Genomic DNA, 15,737 nt, shown 5'->3' on the forward strand with positions numbered 1-15,737 from the left:
TGCCAATATTGATGTGCTGCTACTGTCAGGCACACTGAGGCATCAAGTGGTCCAAGGGAGGAAAGAGGACGAAAGGAACATACAAAATATATGCAGATTAATTCAACAGCTTTAATGGTTATACTATCATAGAAAAAAAGCCGATCTCCTAAAATTCAGCCTAGCAAATAAAGGATGCGAATTCCCAGCTGGCCACCTCAGCCACACCTGGTGATTCAGTCATGAATCATTTATTGTTTGTCTGGTCATTTGTAAAAATATCATTTGAGTTGGAAAAAACCTCCCTGCGTTGTCACATTTCTATTCATAAATCTGAAAGACAGTTTTAACTTGTAACCTAATTCTAAATACAGTACAAAACAATACAGACAGCATCTCAAACTACTTATCAAAAACTTACCTCTGATGCATTTATTACACTCTGATTTATGATACAAGCAGAACACTAGGTGTTTAATGCTGTCATGTTAATGGGAATCTCCCAGGCTCCCAGTGACAGCACATCATAATTTGGAATTTGCCCTTAGAACTTACAAACCATGATGTGCTGCTACAGGGCACTCTGGGCTAAATAAAAAGATGACGGCAGACTTCATTGGTCCTCACTAGGATAAGATTAGGGAACAAAATTAATTGTTGGACATAGAAATGTCTTATGCATATTTAGAGTTATTAAAAACGAATGACATAACAAAATCCGATGAGAAAGCATTGTGAACAGATTGCTTCTTTTGTTTCTGAAAAAAGTATTAAAAGTTGTGTGACAGCAAAGAGTGACAGCATTACTGCATTTTCTCTGGCACAGACAATCATGAGGAAGCTTGTGGTCACCCACATCTTTTAATGCCAGTCTAATAATGCCCTTTGATACTTAATAAGTGAGTTACTGTGCACACACTGTCCTAAAATGGATGTTGAGGATGAAGACAAAATGGAGGATAACAAAGGGGGGAGATGAGGAGAAAAAACTAGCGCCTGTCAAAAAGGTTTTATTACCATGGGAATAATCTACTGTGGGTAAAATGAAGCAAGTAAAAATGATAATTTATTATTATTTTCTTTTCTTCAAAAAACTGCATCTCTAAACCTTAAACTTCCTGGGCTTAATATTGTGAAACAAGATTAAGTACCACTATAATAAATCAAAGTATATCTAATAGCATTACACATACAGTAATATAACGTTGTATATTTTAATTATCCAATGAAGTAATTGTTGCCAAGAAAAAAAATAGTTAAATTAACAAAGGATTCCAGGGATTAAAAGTAAAATTTGTCCAAATGTAAAAACAAATAAGAGGACAGAAAGAATGCTTGTACACTCCACAAGAATCAATTTCACAAAGACAAATATTTAGCAAAAGGTGGCAATTAACAAAAATGTTAATAAAAAAAAAATATTACAACTTTAAGGTTTTTAACTTTAATGTCTGCAATACATTGGGGTTATAATTATGGAGAGATAAGAGGATTTGTGAGGTAAGATAAGTTACGAAAAAAGGGAGGAACATCTGATTTTTTAAATTTTTTATTTAAAGTGTGCCTTTGACAATACCAGATTAGTTTTTAGATTAGTTATTGTGGCATTCATCTGTAAAAAGCCAGTGATGGTCAAAGCAATGAGGGTGTAAGTCAGATCATTTGTTGTAGTGTGTAAAAGTTAAATGGCAGAAAGATCTTGGCCCATCACTACATTTCACAGTTTTTTTTTTTATTATAATTTTTTGTTGTTTTTATAAGCTTGTAATTTAAACAGAGAAAATAGGAAAAAGAAGGTTACACCTACAACACTGGACCAACATAAATGTGGCATCAGTTAAATAGGAAAACCACAATAATAATCATTGTTTTGCTGAAAAACTAATTGCATATTTATTTTGCTCAAAACCAATGATTGACAAAAGCTGAAAGGACTAAAAAAGTATTTGATATTTATAACCTCAACTGTTGTGGCAGAGAAAAAGAAACACCAAGTATTTATGAAGGGCTTAATTTTTTTCTTTTAAGTACACCACACCCTATGTTGTGTGATGAAGTTCTAATGTCAGCAGAAAATCAAGGCCTAAATACCAAATAATTAATTCTGACTGCTGTAATATGCCAAAACATGATCTTTAATTTTTGCTTATAGATATTTGAGACTTTATCTTGAAGTTACAGATCACAAAAAGAGGAAGTTTATCTACAGCAAAATGCAGGCTAAATTTGTGCTACACAAAAGCCAAACGTTCTTTAAAAACGTTTGATATTTCATATTTTATATCTAATACTTTTAGTTGAAATCAACCCTGACAAACACAGTTACATCTCATAAAGGGCAGCCTATTTAAGGTCTGAGTCAAATGATCACGTCAGCACAGTTGCAGAAGGCATTTGCTTCTGTCTACTTCTGCCCGTCGTTCATCGAGAGAGGGAGAGAAAGGGGGGTGGGGGGTGTTAGCAAAAGAGAGGGAGAGAGAGAAAATGAGAAAAGGATAGACAGCAATGGGTGGGAGAGAGAGACCTAAAAGAGAAGCTCACACACTTACATAGACACATACACACCCTGGCCTAACTTTGCTCACCCATTCAAACCAGGGGCCGTTTTGGTTAAGCTTTGAAACGGACACAGGAAAGATTTCACTTACCCTCGATCCCTGTTCTCCAGCATGTTAGGCAACAGGGGAGAGGAAAAGGTGCCTGGTATTCACAAAGTAACCCGCCGGACTCCCCTCTTCCAGTGTAGTCTGTCTCCTGCACCTGGGTAGAAAAAAAAAAAAACAGTAATTCCCCAACTTAATTCAATGAAGTTGTTTTTGTATTCAAAAAAGCCAAGCAAAGTACTTGAAAAAGACTTTTTCATTCTTTCATAAAACTCGATTAAACTCACAAAGTAGTTCTCCCACTGCAAATATTTTAATTCTTCGCAAATCTACAGCTAAATCTACACTTAAAACAGTTTGGCTGCTTTCAAAAAAATTGTAGAAACAGAATTAAAAAGGAAAACAAACCCACACATGCACTTATCAATGGGAATCCCAAGTCTTAATTTCAGGTCAAAAATACACCCATTCGTCTGAGCTTGGGGCTCCCATTCCAGATTGGGGGGTGGGGTTCCAAGAGTCAAATAAGTGCCTAAACCTTTTGTCCACCAGCACCTATTTTCAGCCCTTAAACCCCTTTCTCTCCCTATTCACCTTCAGACCAGCAGTCCAGTGCAGTGTGCAGCCTCTGCTTAGCTGTAGCTAGTGAGGCTGCCTGAGGAACTTGGTAGGCATAAAAAGCAGGGGTTGTAGCCTTTTTCCCGGGGCATCAGTTTCTACAATTAAAATGAACATTTTCGGGGGACAGGAAAAATCTCCAAAAAAATCAGGGTATCGCCCTGGGGTCCCCTTAGAAGAGTGTGAAGTTTGAGGACAGTCGGTGCTACCGTTTCGGAAGAAAAAATTAATTTCTAGGGCATAGTGTCTGGGGCGCGTCAGTGCTAGCAGCTCTCGCTTGCTTGATTTCTTGTAGCCTTGCCAAAGCATTCACACAGCCAACGGAGAGAAAGAGAGGGAGGGGGGGACAAAAGAAGGAGAAGGCTCGGCTGCAAAGACGCACAGAAAGGGGGATATGAAACTAGGAAAAGTGTTATGCGTTCGTGGTGTTTTTTGCGTTACACTGCGGGAAAGCTTTTACCACAAACTCCAAACACAAGCGACCGCACGGGGGGGTGTTTCGAGTCCAAACGCATTGTTCAAAAAGGGGAAAAAAACAACAACAACATGACTTTATATTCTCGCCATTAGTTCATAATCAATTGCAAAAAAAACAAAGAAGGAATAGCAAAAACAGATGTCAAGAGTTTGGAGTGGTCAAACAAAGCAAAGTTTTCATACTTTGATACTCTTTATACTGTCAGTGCGACCGGATTTTAAGCAGGGTCTCTGTGGGTTTTCTGTGTAGTACAAGGCTAGCTACAAAGATTGGAGAATATGTTGATCTGGTTCTACAGATAGTTTTACTGAGTAGCACAACCATGGTCCAACAGTACACACAAACCACACACACACAAACACACACACACACACACACATACACAGAGCCAGACAAGACAAAGGCCTCAGTAGTTATTTAAGTAAAAAAAGCAGATTTAAAAGGGAAATTAATGTCCAGCCATCAATACATTTTCAGATTAATATACTGTTATGGAAAGTGCAATCAAAATATGGTCGTACGTTTCATAAGTTGTCTAAAAACCATATTAGCTACCACAATAATACACAGCTAAAGCAAAAGAACATTTCAATAAAATCACTGTTATTATAAAATCCATTAAAATTCAATTAAAACAGCACATTTATATTGTACTCTGGTGAAAATCATTTTTGTTCCAAAATTATAAAGTCCCTTGTCTTTTACCTTTTAATCCAAACAGTACCATCTCGTACAACCAAAAACAAAAGCACTTAAGCTTCAGGAACCACACACCAGAACAGGAAGACTAAAAATACCCCAACTAAAAACATAAAAGGCAAGCAATAAAGATTTCTTTCTGACATCTAGACTTGTTTGAATTAAACAATAAGAACAAAATCCTAGAAATTCACAATACTACAAATAACTACTACAGCCTTTATGAACAATTATGAAAATACTAGTATAAATAATATGACAATAAGCAGTTAGGGGGGCATGCTAATCTATTTCTTTTACTGAAAAATTGAAAACTACTTATTTGAAACCTTTTTTTTCCTTTTTCAAATCCAAACTGCACATGTAATGCCCAGCCTCTCCCTTTTATTACTTTCAGGATATGTGTAGAAAATCAAGAAATATAGTTAAATATGACATCCAGGAACAGGTGCAGAGCTTTCATGGCATACCCAAGACCACATCTATGCCATTTATTCATTTGTTCAACAAAAAAACTCAAGTCAGTGGCAAAGCAGTACATGTACACTGCATGCTTTTAGATATTATAAAATATTCTATATGACAGGAATCCCCAGTCAAAACTTTTACTGCAAAATTTCAGATGTTAGAATTGTTTTTGAAGGAAATCTTGTGAGGCCAGAATTTTTTTTTTTTAAGGCAACAAGGAAACCACTGGAATTAATACATTAACTATAAACCAAACCCCATGCCAAAACTAAGAAAAAGCAACGTGTACTTTTATCACAAGGTTAGAGGGTCATTGTAAAGACCACAACATTCCTTTTGATAATAATTTTAACACTTTATGTCAACTTTTAAAACAGCACAGCAAAGTCACACATCATTCTATAATATCACTCACACATCTCTAATTTTAATGGCAAATTAATGGGTTGACACCGACTGTAATTGGACTTTTTTTCAATAAAACATACGCTAGATACATATAAGTAGTAAAGCACGACAATAGGTTGCGATATTACAATCTGGAATATTAATTTGCCTGGCAAATGCTATAAAACGATCAGTTTTATTCAAACGTAGTCATTTAAAACGACGTAAGATCGCTTTAAAATGTCAAAACGGCCAATTAGTCTGGTATCGAGAAATTATTTACAATGTAAATGCACGTAATGAGAATTGTTTCGAAACTTGCACACTTTAACTTTAACTTTTGATTCATCGCCAAATAATTCTGTCGTGTTCTCGAATGTCATCTCAAAGCGCGTCTTCGACTACATTCGAAATGCGTCGTTATTTTTTAGCCGCTGTCCAGAGTTCTTAGTTTCGTCACGCTGTCACATTAAGATGTCATTTGACGAACCAACGTTCTAATGTTCGAATCACAAAGACCGAACGACTTCATTTGGCTGTCATTTTGATGTTCGTTAGACAATTTGTTTGCACTCCTGTCTACACTGCTTCGATTGACGAAATCGCTGTGAATGGATCTAATGACCAAATCTCTTATTAGATGGAGCGAATTAAAAGAGGGGAAAGTAGTGCTTGAAGCTGGGCTGTGGGTGAGGGGACAGAGACAGAGGGGAGTGGTTCAGAACATTAGACGCACCGAGAAATCATTGTCTTTAAAAGCTAACATTTGACAGACTAGAAGACTACTTTATTCGGTCAGCTTTGTGGTGTTAATATAGTCAAAGCATCGTCTAGGTTGTGATAAGTTGTTTGGACGTTATCCCGAGGGTTCCAACACGTTTTGGAGGTAGTCTGTTTAATTATACTGAGAAATTATATCTGTTTTGTTTTGTTCAACACAAAAGAAAGAAGTGCCGAAACAGCTAACACTAAACAACAAATATAAAGTTAGCAACGTCTTTCTATAAAGCATACGTAGTTTTCTGAAAGGACCATTACTTTGTATTTACAGCTACATGTTCGTTACTTTTTAAAGAAAACTCGCAGTCAGTTGATAATAAACTGTAAAAGGGACAAATTTCGAGGAAGCTTTAAAAAAAATATGTCGATCACAAAGTTATTATAATTATATAAATGGAGGAGTAACAATTACGTACCTTTTATGAAAATCCTCTTCCAGTTTCCAATATTTGGGGGGAAAAATGTATTAATGTGATAAACAGTCTTGAGGGGGGGAAATGGAAAAAAAATCATAATGAGGAATAATGTAGCTGTTAGAAGTGTTCCAGTCACTGAGGCTCTGAAGTTTGAAAATGGCGCCAATGCTCCACTGCAGCAGCTCTACCACTGCGATGACACGGGACAGATAAAAAAATAAATATAAATTTTCCCCAGTGAAAAATATTTTTTTTCACAAACGGATGTATTGCACTTAGGTTAAAATAAGCGATTGCAGTTATCTCTTATTGAATTGTTTGCTTCTATAATTTATAATTATTTTTTGATAATTTTTGATAACCGTCAGATCATGTCTTAGCCGCGGTGCAGGTCGGGAAGTGCCACTGCTGGTTTTCTTTTAAATTTCCAAACTACAGTTCTGAATGGCCGCTATGTCGCCCCCTGTTGTATTATCGGTGTATTTTCTGAGCTTGCACCCTACAGTCAAGAGTTTTAATTTTTGCCCTTTGACTCCAACAAAAAATAACGTTATTTTTATACCCGCTTCTATTGGTTTATAGTTCTACCTCTTATTTATTATTTATATTGTCGTTTTATCCTCTTTCCTTGATTTATAAATTATACAAACTTGTATAGTGTTTAATTTTTGCACTTGAACAAATGTTTAATAATAATTTTCCTTTACTAAACTTGAATTACCAAATTTTTTACAAATACATTTTTACAAATGTAGCAACACATTCTTCAGAACCTGCTATATAAGGCATTAATGTCCAGGGCAGAGACATACATTTGGGGCAAAAATGCACCAGATAGCAGGGACCAAAAACAAATGCATTTAAATAAATGTATCACATATTGCAACTTCTGTCTATTTGCCCAGGGTGAGTCTCCTTGCAACATGTCTGCTCTTATTCCAATAATAAATATCTGAGTTATGAATTATGACGTTAAAACTCTCTTCCATATTAAAACGTCTAGACACTCAACATAGCCTACATGATCTGTGCATCAGCACTATCATCATGAGTCATGAATATATAGTACATTATCATGTACTGCAAAAGCAAATTATAGTCTGTAATGAGCTCTTCACAGAGGAACAGAAAGAGCTACATTTATTGCTGTAATGCTGACAATGTATTTCATCCATAACATGCATTCTTCCACCAATGCCATATATAAATGTTTACATTTAGACAAGCTCCTTTGGTACAGAAAATCTTGCAACAGGACAGGTGATCATTAACTAATGTAATACCAAGCAGTAATAACAGTCTATGAGGTTGAGGTCTTCCGTGGATCATCTGTTTTTAACTTATTTTAGTAAGACGGAAGGACAAAGGGTAGCCTTATACTGATGTACTCATGCTCAGCGTACTTAGAAAGTACACAAAACAAAGTTCCTGGTACAATACAACATAACTATGAAAAAGGGAGTAAAAAAAGAAGAAGAGATAAAATAGCTGGTTTGACAACTATGGCAAAACTGAAGGTCTGCGTTACTTGTAATTTAAATATACCTTGTGAACAAGATACTTAGCCCGTCACCCTCAACAAGTTTATTCTACAACAAATTTAGATTCTATACTCCCAAAAGGAAAAAAACTAATTTGGAATAGATACATAACATCTTCAAAAGAGCTCACAATTTGATTTTCATTTAAACAGGTTCAGAAAACGTTTATTAGAACAGTTTAATTATTCACAACATGATATATTAATCTATGACAGCACTAAACATAGTTCCTGCACAAAATATGTCTACTCTGAGGTATGCCAACAAACTGCAAAAATAAGATAAGTGTAGGCTATTATATGTGTTTTTGCTATTTATATAGACTAAATCAATAGTAAACATAATCAATATTTTTTTCAATAACGAATTAACCCTCTAAACAATCAACAAGTAAAACAATCTGTTAGGGGTCTTGAAAAAAAAAGAAAAAAACAATACACAGGATTATACAAATACAATGAATATAACAAAACATCACAGTTCATTTCAAATGAATCCCATAAGAAGGCAGTTCCACTTCCAGGCTCACTTGTTGGTGTCCTACACACTGTTATTCCTTAAGGTAGGCCTCTGTATGCATTGTTTTCAGCTGTTGGCCCATTGTCCTTATGGTTCCTTGTCTCCTCAGCTTCATTCTCCTCTTCCTCTCCTTTTCCCAGCATTCTCAGTGGCCATAGCAGACCATGCTGGGCATGTTTAGGTTTTTGACAGCAGGGCCCATTTTTCTCTTTGGTAAGGAAATAAAGCAGTGCATTCAGCCAGGCGTTGAATGAGGCCAGAGGCCGAGTGATTTTATAACAGATGGAAACCATGCGCATGGTGTGGCACTGCACCCTACTTGTCACTTTCAGAAGCAGAAAAATTGTGCGAGTGACATGGAAGGGAAAGAAGCAAAGGGCAAAGAGCAGAGTGATAGTAATTATAGTCTTGATGGACTTGCGACGCCTGTTCACGTAAGGCGAATGCGCCCCCAAGATGATTGACATGCCCTCTCCCCCTATCCCTGCGACGCTTTCGCACCCAGTCCCACTTCTGGCTCTTTGAGGAGGATGTTGAGAGTGCAGCGTCCGAAATATAGTTAACACTACCCGCGAGTAGCACCAGGCAATGATGCTGAATGGCGCAAAAAAACCCAAGAAATGAAGCGTGACCCCGTAAGGGATGTAATCATGGAACTCTCTATCAATGGCATCATCCCAGCAATTATTGAACATCTCCTCCCTCGTGCCCTTACCTTCACGGGGAAGATACTGTGTCTGTGCGAAACGAAAAATTGGACATGTTAGTGCAAAAACAGCAATCCACACCAAAACGCAAGTCCCCTTCACGGCTCGTTTGGTCTCCAAGGTGATGGTCTTCATGGGGTGACAGATGCCCAGGTAGCGGTGCACTGAGATGCAAGTGAGAAAGAAGATGCTGCAGTAGAGGTTGAAGTAAAAGAGGAAGCGCACTAGGCGGCACATGAAGTCCCCGAACACCCAGTCGTCCCGCATGACGTAACTAGCCACTAGAAATGGCAGGGATAAACCATACATGAAGTCTGTCGTGGCCAGGTTCACCATGTAAATCAGGGATGCATTCCAGCGTCTGGTGCGTCGAAAGGAACGGTAGAGAACCACAAAGTTTAGGGTTATGCTGAAGACAAAGGTAAAGGAGTAGCAAATTGGCAGGAAGATGTACTTGTAGGACTCGTCGATATTGCAGGAGCCAGTAACTGAAGAATTATGTGAGGAAGAAAGCTGGGCGTCTGCCCCCTTCTCTGTTTCAAACAAAACAGTAGGCACTCTTGTCGTCATTGTCGGCTGGTTCTTATGGAGCGTCCTTGTTTCATCCTCCCATTCTTTACGTCTGAAACCACCTCTTTTCCAATAAGCGACTTTTTTTGAATTTCCTGCGATATCCTTTTCCTTGCTTAGTTTAACATCTATGAGAGATACATTGCTGTTAGGACACACAACATGTAACAATTTGCCAAAACCTTTGCAGGTGTCATCCCACTTACATTTTCTAGGCCCCCCTCTGCATCCCCCTCACTCTTTCACAACCAACTGTTTGCGCATAGGTATATATGCTGCTGATTCAGACCCTTTTCACTTCATTAACCCATCAAACAGTAACCACACTTCCCCTCTATGTCCTATTCTCTATCTTCCCCGCCCCTCACCCCGTCTCTCACATCAGGACTCTCTAACCCATTCCTCTTTCTTGGAACAAATATAAATTGATACGCAATTGTTAGCTTTAGAAACTTTTAGCATTTGTCAAACCACGCCCTAGACTCCCTCTGGATCCATTTGCACATTAAACACCTTTGGGATGCTATGTCATGGCTATCCCTACCTCCTGGTAAAGTTAGCACACAGCTGACTGAGCCCACGCTGAATTGCTTATTGCCTACCACTTCTCAGACATATAAGACGCTATGTCAATAAATGAGTGAGTACCTGAAGGTCACTAAATGACATGAAGGTAGTCTGCTTTGGCTAAATAAATAACAAGGTCCTTACTTGGGGACAACATCATAAACAGAACAAACAACCCTTATTATAAATCACTTTACCTACATATTGCAAGAGTTCACTGATCTTATTTAAATGGCAATACTAAAAGACAAGAAAGAAGATTTATAGGCAATATATATATATATAACCCCATTTAATAACACCATTGATATGACGTGCAAGGACAACGAAAAAACACCTGTTACATCTGGTTATGAGGTGTTGAAAATGTTCACTTACCTTTTTAATAGAGCAATACAGTCCTTTTTTAGAAGAAAAAAAACCAAAGAATCTCGGTATGAATAAAATGTGGGGAGCACCTCTATTCCAACACTGAAAACAGCTGATTTGACTATAAAGCTAAATACAGAAGAGCAAATCGAAGAAGATTTGGATGTATTACTGGCTCCGTCTAGTCATTCACCCCTTAATCTTTCCCTTTCACATCAGTTTCTCGAACTATTTTTTACCATTCTCTCTCAATCCAACCCTCCTTGGTCATCTCTTGCTCCATGATCTGTCCCTCCCTCCCTCTTTCTTCTTTCCTCTATTAGTGCTGAGCTGGCCTTTTGACAATACAAACTCTGGCTAGGCAAAATACACACACACACACAACACACAAGAGCAATGATGTAACAAAACAATACACATATCCAATCTTAATGAAATCCCTTTTATTCCAAATAAAAATATTTAAGTATTTCACAAACAGTGACAACAACAATCCAGTTATGAGTTGCTTGGCAATGTATGTCCGCACACATACTTTGTAGCATTTAATGAGCCATGTCTTAACATGTGAGGCTTGGCATAATTGGCTTTGCCGCTAAACAAATTAGAGTAATGTTGAGCAAAGGAGCATGGCATGGCATATATTGTCTTTTGTTGAATATGTTGCTTTATCTGTTTGACCTAGCAATTTTAAGAATGTAAACTGCCGTTTTAAAAGTGTCACAAAAAAGCTGGAATGAAAAACTATAAAAACCTTAAAAGTCTTTTGCAGTGATGATGGAGTGCTGTAGATTTTCACAGTAAAGCCATTAGTTCAGGCAGCTCTTGTAAACGAATGTCCCGTCATTTTGTTCCTCAGAGGAAATACTTTCTTTGATCGTGCATCAGAGTGATGTCATATCTTGTACCTCCAGCAGCATGGCGTCCTGCTCTGTTCTCAGCTGGTCCCTTGTGAGAAGTCGACCCACCAGCTCTGAACTGAGGTCTAAACACACATAGACATACACTTATTCATTCATTCACAACAGACGATAATATCATCACTGTGGCATAATAGTTCATGCTTTGGCTTACCATGAATGTCTTTGCTTAGTGAGGTCCTCAATGCTTTCAACTCCTTCAAGCTGAAATTCTTCAAGTCATTTCGCTCATAGCGCTTCCTTTCTCTGATAGCCTCACTGGGAGGTATAGTCTGTGATGGGGGTCAGTGGAGTGCAATTAGGTCTTCTTTGCATATCTACACTACCATTCAAAAGTTTGGGGTCGGTGAGATTTTTAAAATGTTTTTGAAAGAAGACTGTTATGCTCACTGAAGCAGCCTTTATTTGATCGAAAATTAGAAATACACTAAAAACAGCAAAATTGTGACAAATTGTTACATAATAATGTGCGATATTGAAGAAAATGCGATATCCTTGTTAAATAATGCGATACGATATTGCTTTAAGTGTTTGAAATCTATTTCTTTCCCCAACTCATATCTTTCACTTAAAGCATAACCGACTGTGTTTACATGAATACTCATCAAGACAGCCATTTTGACATAACTGTGTGAGTATTTGACAGTTCAGGTATGTAACAAGACACGAAAAAAAGAACGGCTTGTGCGCACGTTTCGGTGTGTGTGTCAGACAGCGCGAGACTGTAAGGAGTTGTTTTTCGCAAGTTATTGTGTTTAATAACTCTTTTTAACATCAAGCAAGTTACATAAGTAACAGTCATGTGCTCAGTCTATTCTCTGCTATATGCATCAACCTAAAACGTATACTTTTCACAATGTTGAAGTAGCCAATTCAAATCATTCAGATATTGCGATATGTACATTTGCGATATTTCGATCATTTCGATATATTGCGCAGCCCTAATATACATATATTTAAAATAACTTTTCTATTTTAATATATTTTAAAATTGTATTCATTCCTGTGATGGCTGAATTTTCAGCATCATTACTCCAGTCTTCAGTGTCACATGATCCTTCAGAAATCATTCAAATACGCTGATTTGTTGCTCACGAAGCATTTATCATCATCATCATCATCATCGATGATGAAAACAGTTGTGCAGCTTAATATTTTTGCAAAAACTGCGATACAGGGTTCTTTGATGAATTGAAAGTTATTTGAAATATATATTTTTTTACTTCTTACTGTCACTTTTGTTCAATTTAATGCATCCATGCTGAATAAGTATCAATTTCTTTTAAAACCATCTTACTGACCCCAAACTTTTGAATGCTACTGTACAGAACATTCCATTTACACATTACTAATACGAAATACTACATAATTCATAAATTAATAATAAATAAATGAATGTGCTTCATCAATTCAGATGCATGAGATGAAAGTCTATACATGCATACGATATTACACAATGAGTTTGTGCTCTGCTCTAACCTGTTTTTGCTCCAATCTCAATTTGTGTTTGAGTACACTCAGCGCAGCTCTGACATCATTCTTGAACCCTCTTGATTTGGTTTTCTTAGTCGATGCAGAGCTTGAACCACGCTCCTTCTCTAACTGTTTTGCCACCTGAAAAGTCATTTTTCTTGTCATAAAACAGAAATGAACAAAATTGTACAGTATGTCTCAATGTCTGTGCTACACCCACTAAAGTTGTTCTAACTGTTCACATTATGTTGCCACCCACACCCAGCAACAGTGGAAAAACATGCAGTGTGGCTAGCTGGCAATTTATTTCACCTCTTTCTTTGCCTCCATTTCCTCTTCTTCTTCCTCACTTTCACTGTTATTGATGAAGCACAGCTGTAGATTCATCTGGCTCTGGAGCCTAGAATAATAAATCATAGTTGCTACAGATTTTATTCAAATTCGGAAGTAGTTGAGATTCATAGAATCTATGTGACCTTGATGTCAGAGAAGTCAGACGACTGTTGCAATCATCCTCCATGTCCTCATAGGATTCTCTGTGACTGCTCAGCCCTCTGATTTCTGGCCACTCTACTGTCAGCCTGTCCAAGTCCTGCGGAAAAACACTTTAGTATACATTCTTAGTGGCTAGTACTGTAGATAAGTAGTCAAGGAATAAATTCTAGCGCTCGCGAATCCATAGCAAAATGTGTCTTCTGTTTTTTTTTTTATCTTTTAGAATTTAATGCAGATGACTATCTTTACTTTCATTCAGACCTTTTCCCTCTGTCTCCGCTCTTCTTGTTGCTTCTCAAGTTCAGCTATACGAAGGCTGAGATCCTCCCAGTGCATGATGGGTAAGCCCAGGTCATCATCAGGGTATCCCTCTTGCCATAATAAGGCTGCCCCCTCTGCATCCTCCTCTGTCTCATCACTCTCTTTTTCATTTCCTCTCTCCCGCTCTTTTTCTTTTTCTCCATCCATTGCCAAGACCCCTACCAGAATAAGAGGGGCACAAGGCCTCTGAAGATTAAGAAGTCAATATGTTTTAGGTTAAAAATGTTATTTCTATAATACCACATGTTTATGGAGATACTATGAGAGAAACTGGCATCATCAGATCAAGATGTACTTTTTAATTACTAGAATATAAAGCGGCTTTCTTCATATTTATTGAATGAGACGCTAGTGCCAAGTATATACTAGCATTTATTAATTTGCTTCTAGTCCCAATAGTGACAAGAAATTATTATGTTAATTACTAGTTCAATAGAGTTCTGTGGGTTCATACATCACTCCAGACTAGTGTGTATTATATTTGGAAACTATTCTATTTTTGTTTAGTATTTATATTTATTAAGTACTAGTATTTATTCTAGTAACTTAACTATTTAAAATAGTTACACGGTTTTCTTTGTTTTATTACTGGTAGCCTACACTAATGTGTATTAGTAACATTTTACTTGCTAAAAAGGCTTGTCAAGCAACATTTGTGTTTTGTTTGTCTTTAACAATACATTGGACGAAACATTTCATCATTTTTTCCCTTGAAACGTTACATGAAGGGAAAGGGAACATACACGTACATTTCCTCAGAAACGGCAATATCCCAAAACATTAACTCTGAAACTAGTTTGGAAATTGGGTAATAATCAAGAAAATATTTCCATATTTTAAATATTTTATACACTCCACTTATTTAAAAGTCTTGTAATGCATCCTGGTGCTATCACGTTTGGCCACGTATTGAACTGACATGATCCTTTAAACTTTTGTATTGTTTATAGTTTAGAGCTATACTTACTTTTTTAGTAGAATGTGTTTGCAAATTCTATCCTTCAGTCCAACAAGTCAAAACTCATACATTTCCATCATTTTCTTGGGCTTTATTAACTTGTTTTCCTCCGTGCTGTCCCGTTACGCGCCCTCCTCGTCTTCGTTTATCCTTCACTCTTTTTCATCCATGAAGATGAATTTCTTTCTCTTTTCCGCACCTTCGTAAACTTCGATCTTTAGAGGGTTATATTATATAGAGTTAACGTTTTTTCATCCGTTCAATCAATCCAACATTTTGTTTCTTGAAAATCCTCAACGCAGACAACAAAAACTAAAGGAATTTGGCGTCGTTTTGTTATGGGGAGAGAACGTGAAGGGAGGAGAATGAGCAAAGAAGAGTAATAAAAGTAACCACTTCAGGTGTCTAGTTTCAGTCATTTGCAATCATGACGAAAGATTAGTCGATAATATTTCAAATTTTTAGCGTGAAGTCCTTATAACAGAGAAGCACAGAAATGTTTTGTTTTTTTTCTTCCATGCCTCATTTTTTAAAGACGAAAACAGAACTGCTTAGGTTTGGGTGTCAAATGTCAACAAGTCTAAGCATGCTTACTTTATGACAAAATTGTAAAGGTGAATTACTGGTAATGATTGTGTTTACACAACATTAAAAAAAGGCCTCAGTTTGGGACAAAACATTCTTTAAATATATTTATAATTCACGGAATACAAACAAATTCTCAAAACAATCGAACGTTGCTGGTGTTTTATTTTATCCGTTTAACTGGATAACCCAAGTAAAGGATGACTGGAATGGATGTGTATTGTTGCGAACAGACAATCGAGGAGCTTAGAATATTTTTTTAACGAAGTGCTAAAAGTTTGTTT

The 15,737-nt window shown here is 37.0% G+C and overlaps 2 protein-coding genes across 5 annotated transcripts; both read right to left on the minus strand.

Moving 5' to 3' along the window:
* Positions 1-8,110: 8,110 nt before the first annotated feature.
* LOC307122551 (schwannomin-interacting protein 1) lies at positions 8,111-15,444 on the minus strand. Of its 4 annotated transcripts, none has more exons than XR_013816059.1 (8): positions 14,878-15,368; positions 13,851-14,068; positions 13,571-13,686; positions 13,407-13,494; positions 13,101-13,235; positions 11,776-11,893; positions 11,456-11,686; positions 8,111-9,893 (listed from the first exon to the last, which is right to left on the minus strand). XR_013816059.1 is itself a non-coding variant. In XM_079810589.1 (7 exons), the coding sequence occupies exons 2-7, from the start codon at positions 14,055-14,057 to the stop codon at positions 11,586-11,588; spliced, it is 765 nt and encodes a 254-aa protein (XP_079666715.1). In that variant the 5' UTR covers positions 14,058-14,096; positions 14,878-15,444; the 3' UTR covers positions 11,124-11,585. The 4 variants fall into 4 exon arrangements, 2 of the variants coding, with proteins under 2 accessions (XP_079666715.1, XP_079666714.1); XR_013816060.1 differs by having other exon boundaries at positions 13,851-14,096; positions 14,878-15,026; XM_079810589.1 differs by lacking the exon at positions 8,111-9,893 and having other exon boundaries at positions 11,124-11,686; positions 13,851-14,096; positions 14,878-15,444.
* LOC307122545 (P2Y purinoceptor 3) lies at positions 8,146-9,765 on the minus strand (the record flags this gene model as incomplete). The annotated part of the gene is made up of 1 exon (XM_079810579.1): positions 8,146-9,765. The coding sequence occupies one exon, from the start codon at positions 9,763-9,765 to the stop codon at positions 8,527-8,529; it is 1,239 nt and encodes a 412-aa protein (XP_079666705.1). The 3' UTR covers positions 8,146-8,526.
* Positions 15,445-15,737: the final 293 nt, after the last annotated feature.

This window comes from Gobio gobio (assembly GCF_949357685.1).
Source record: "Gobio gobio genome assembly, chromosome: 2".
Lineage (NCBI taxonomy): Eukaryota > Metazoa > Chordata > Actinopteri > Cypriniformes > Gobionidae > Gobio > Gobio gobio.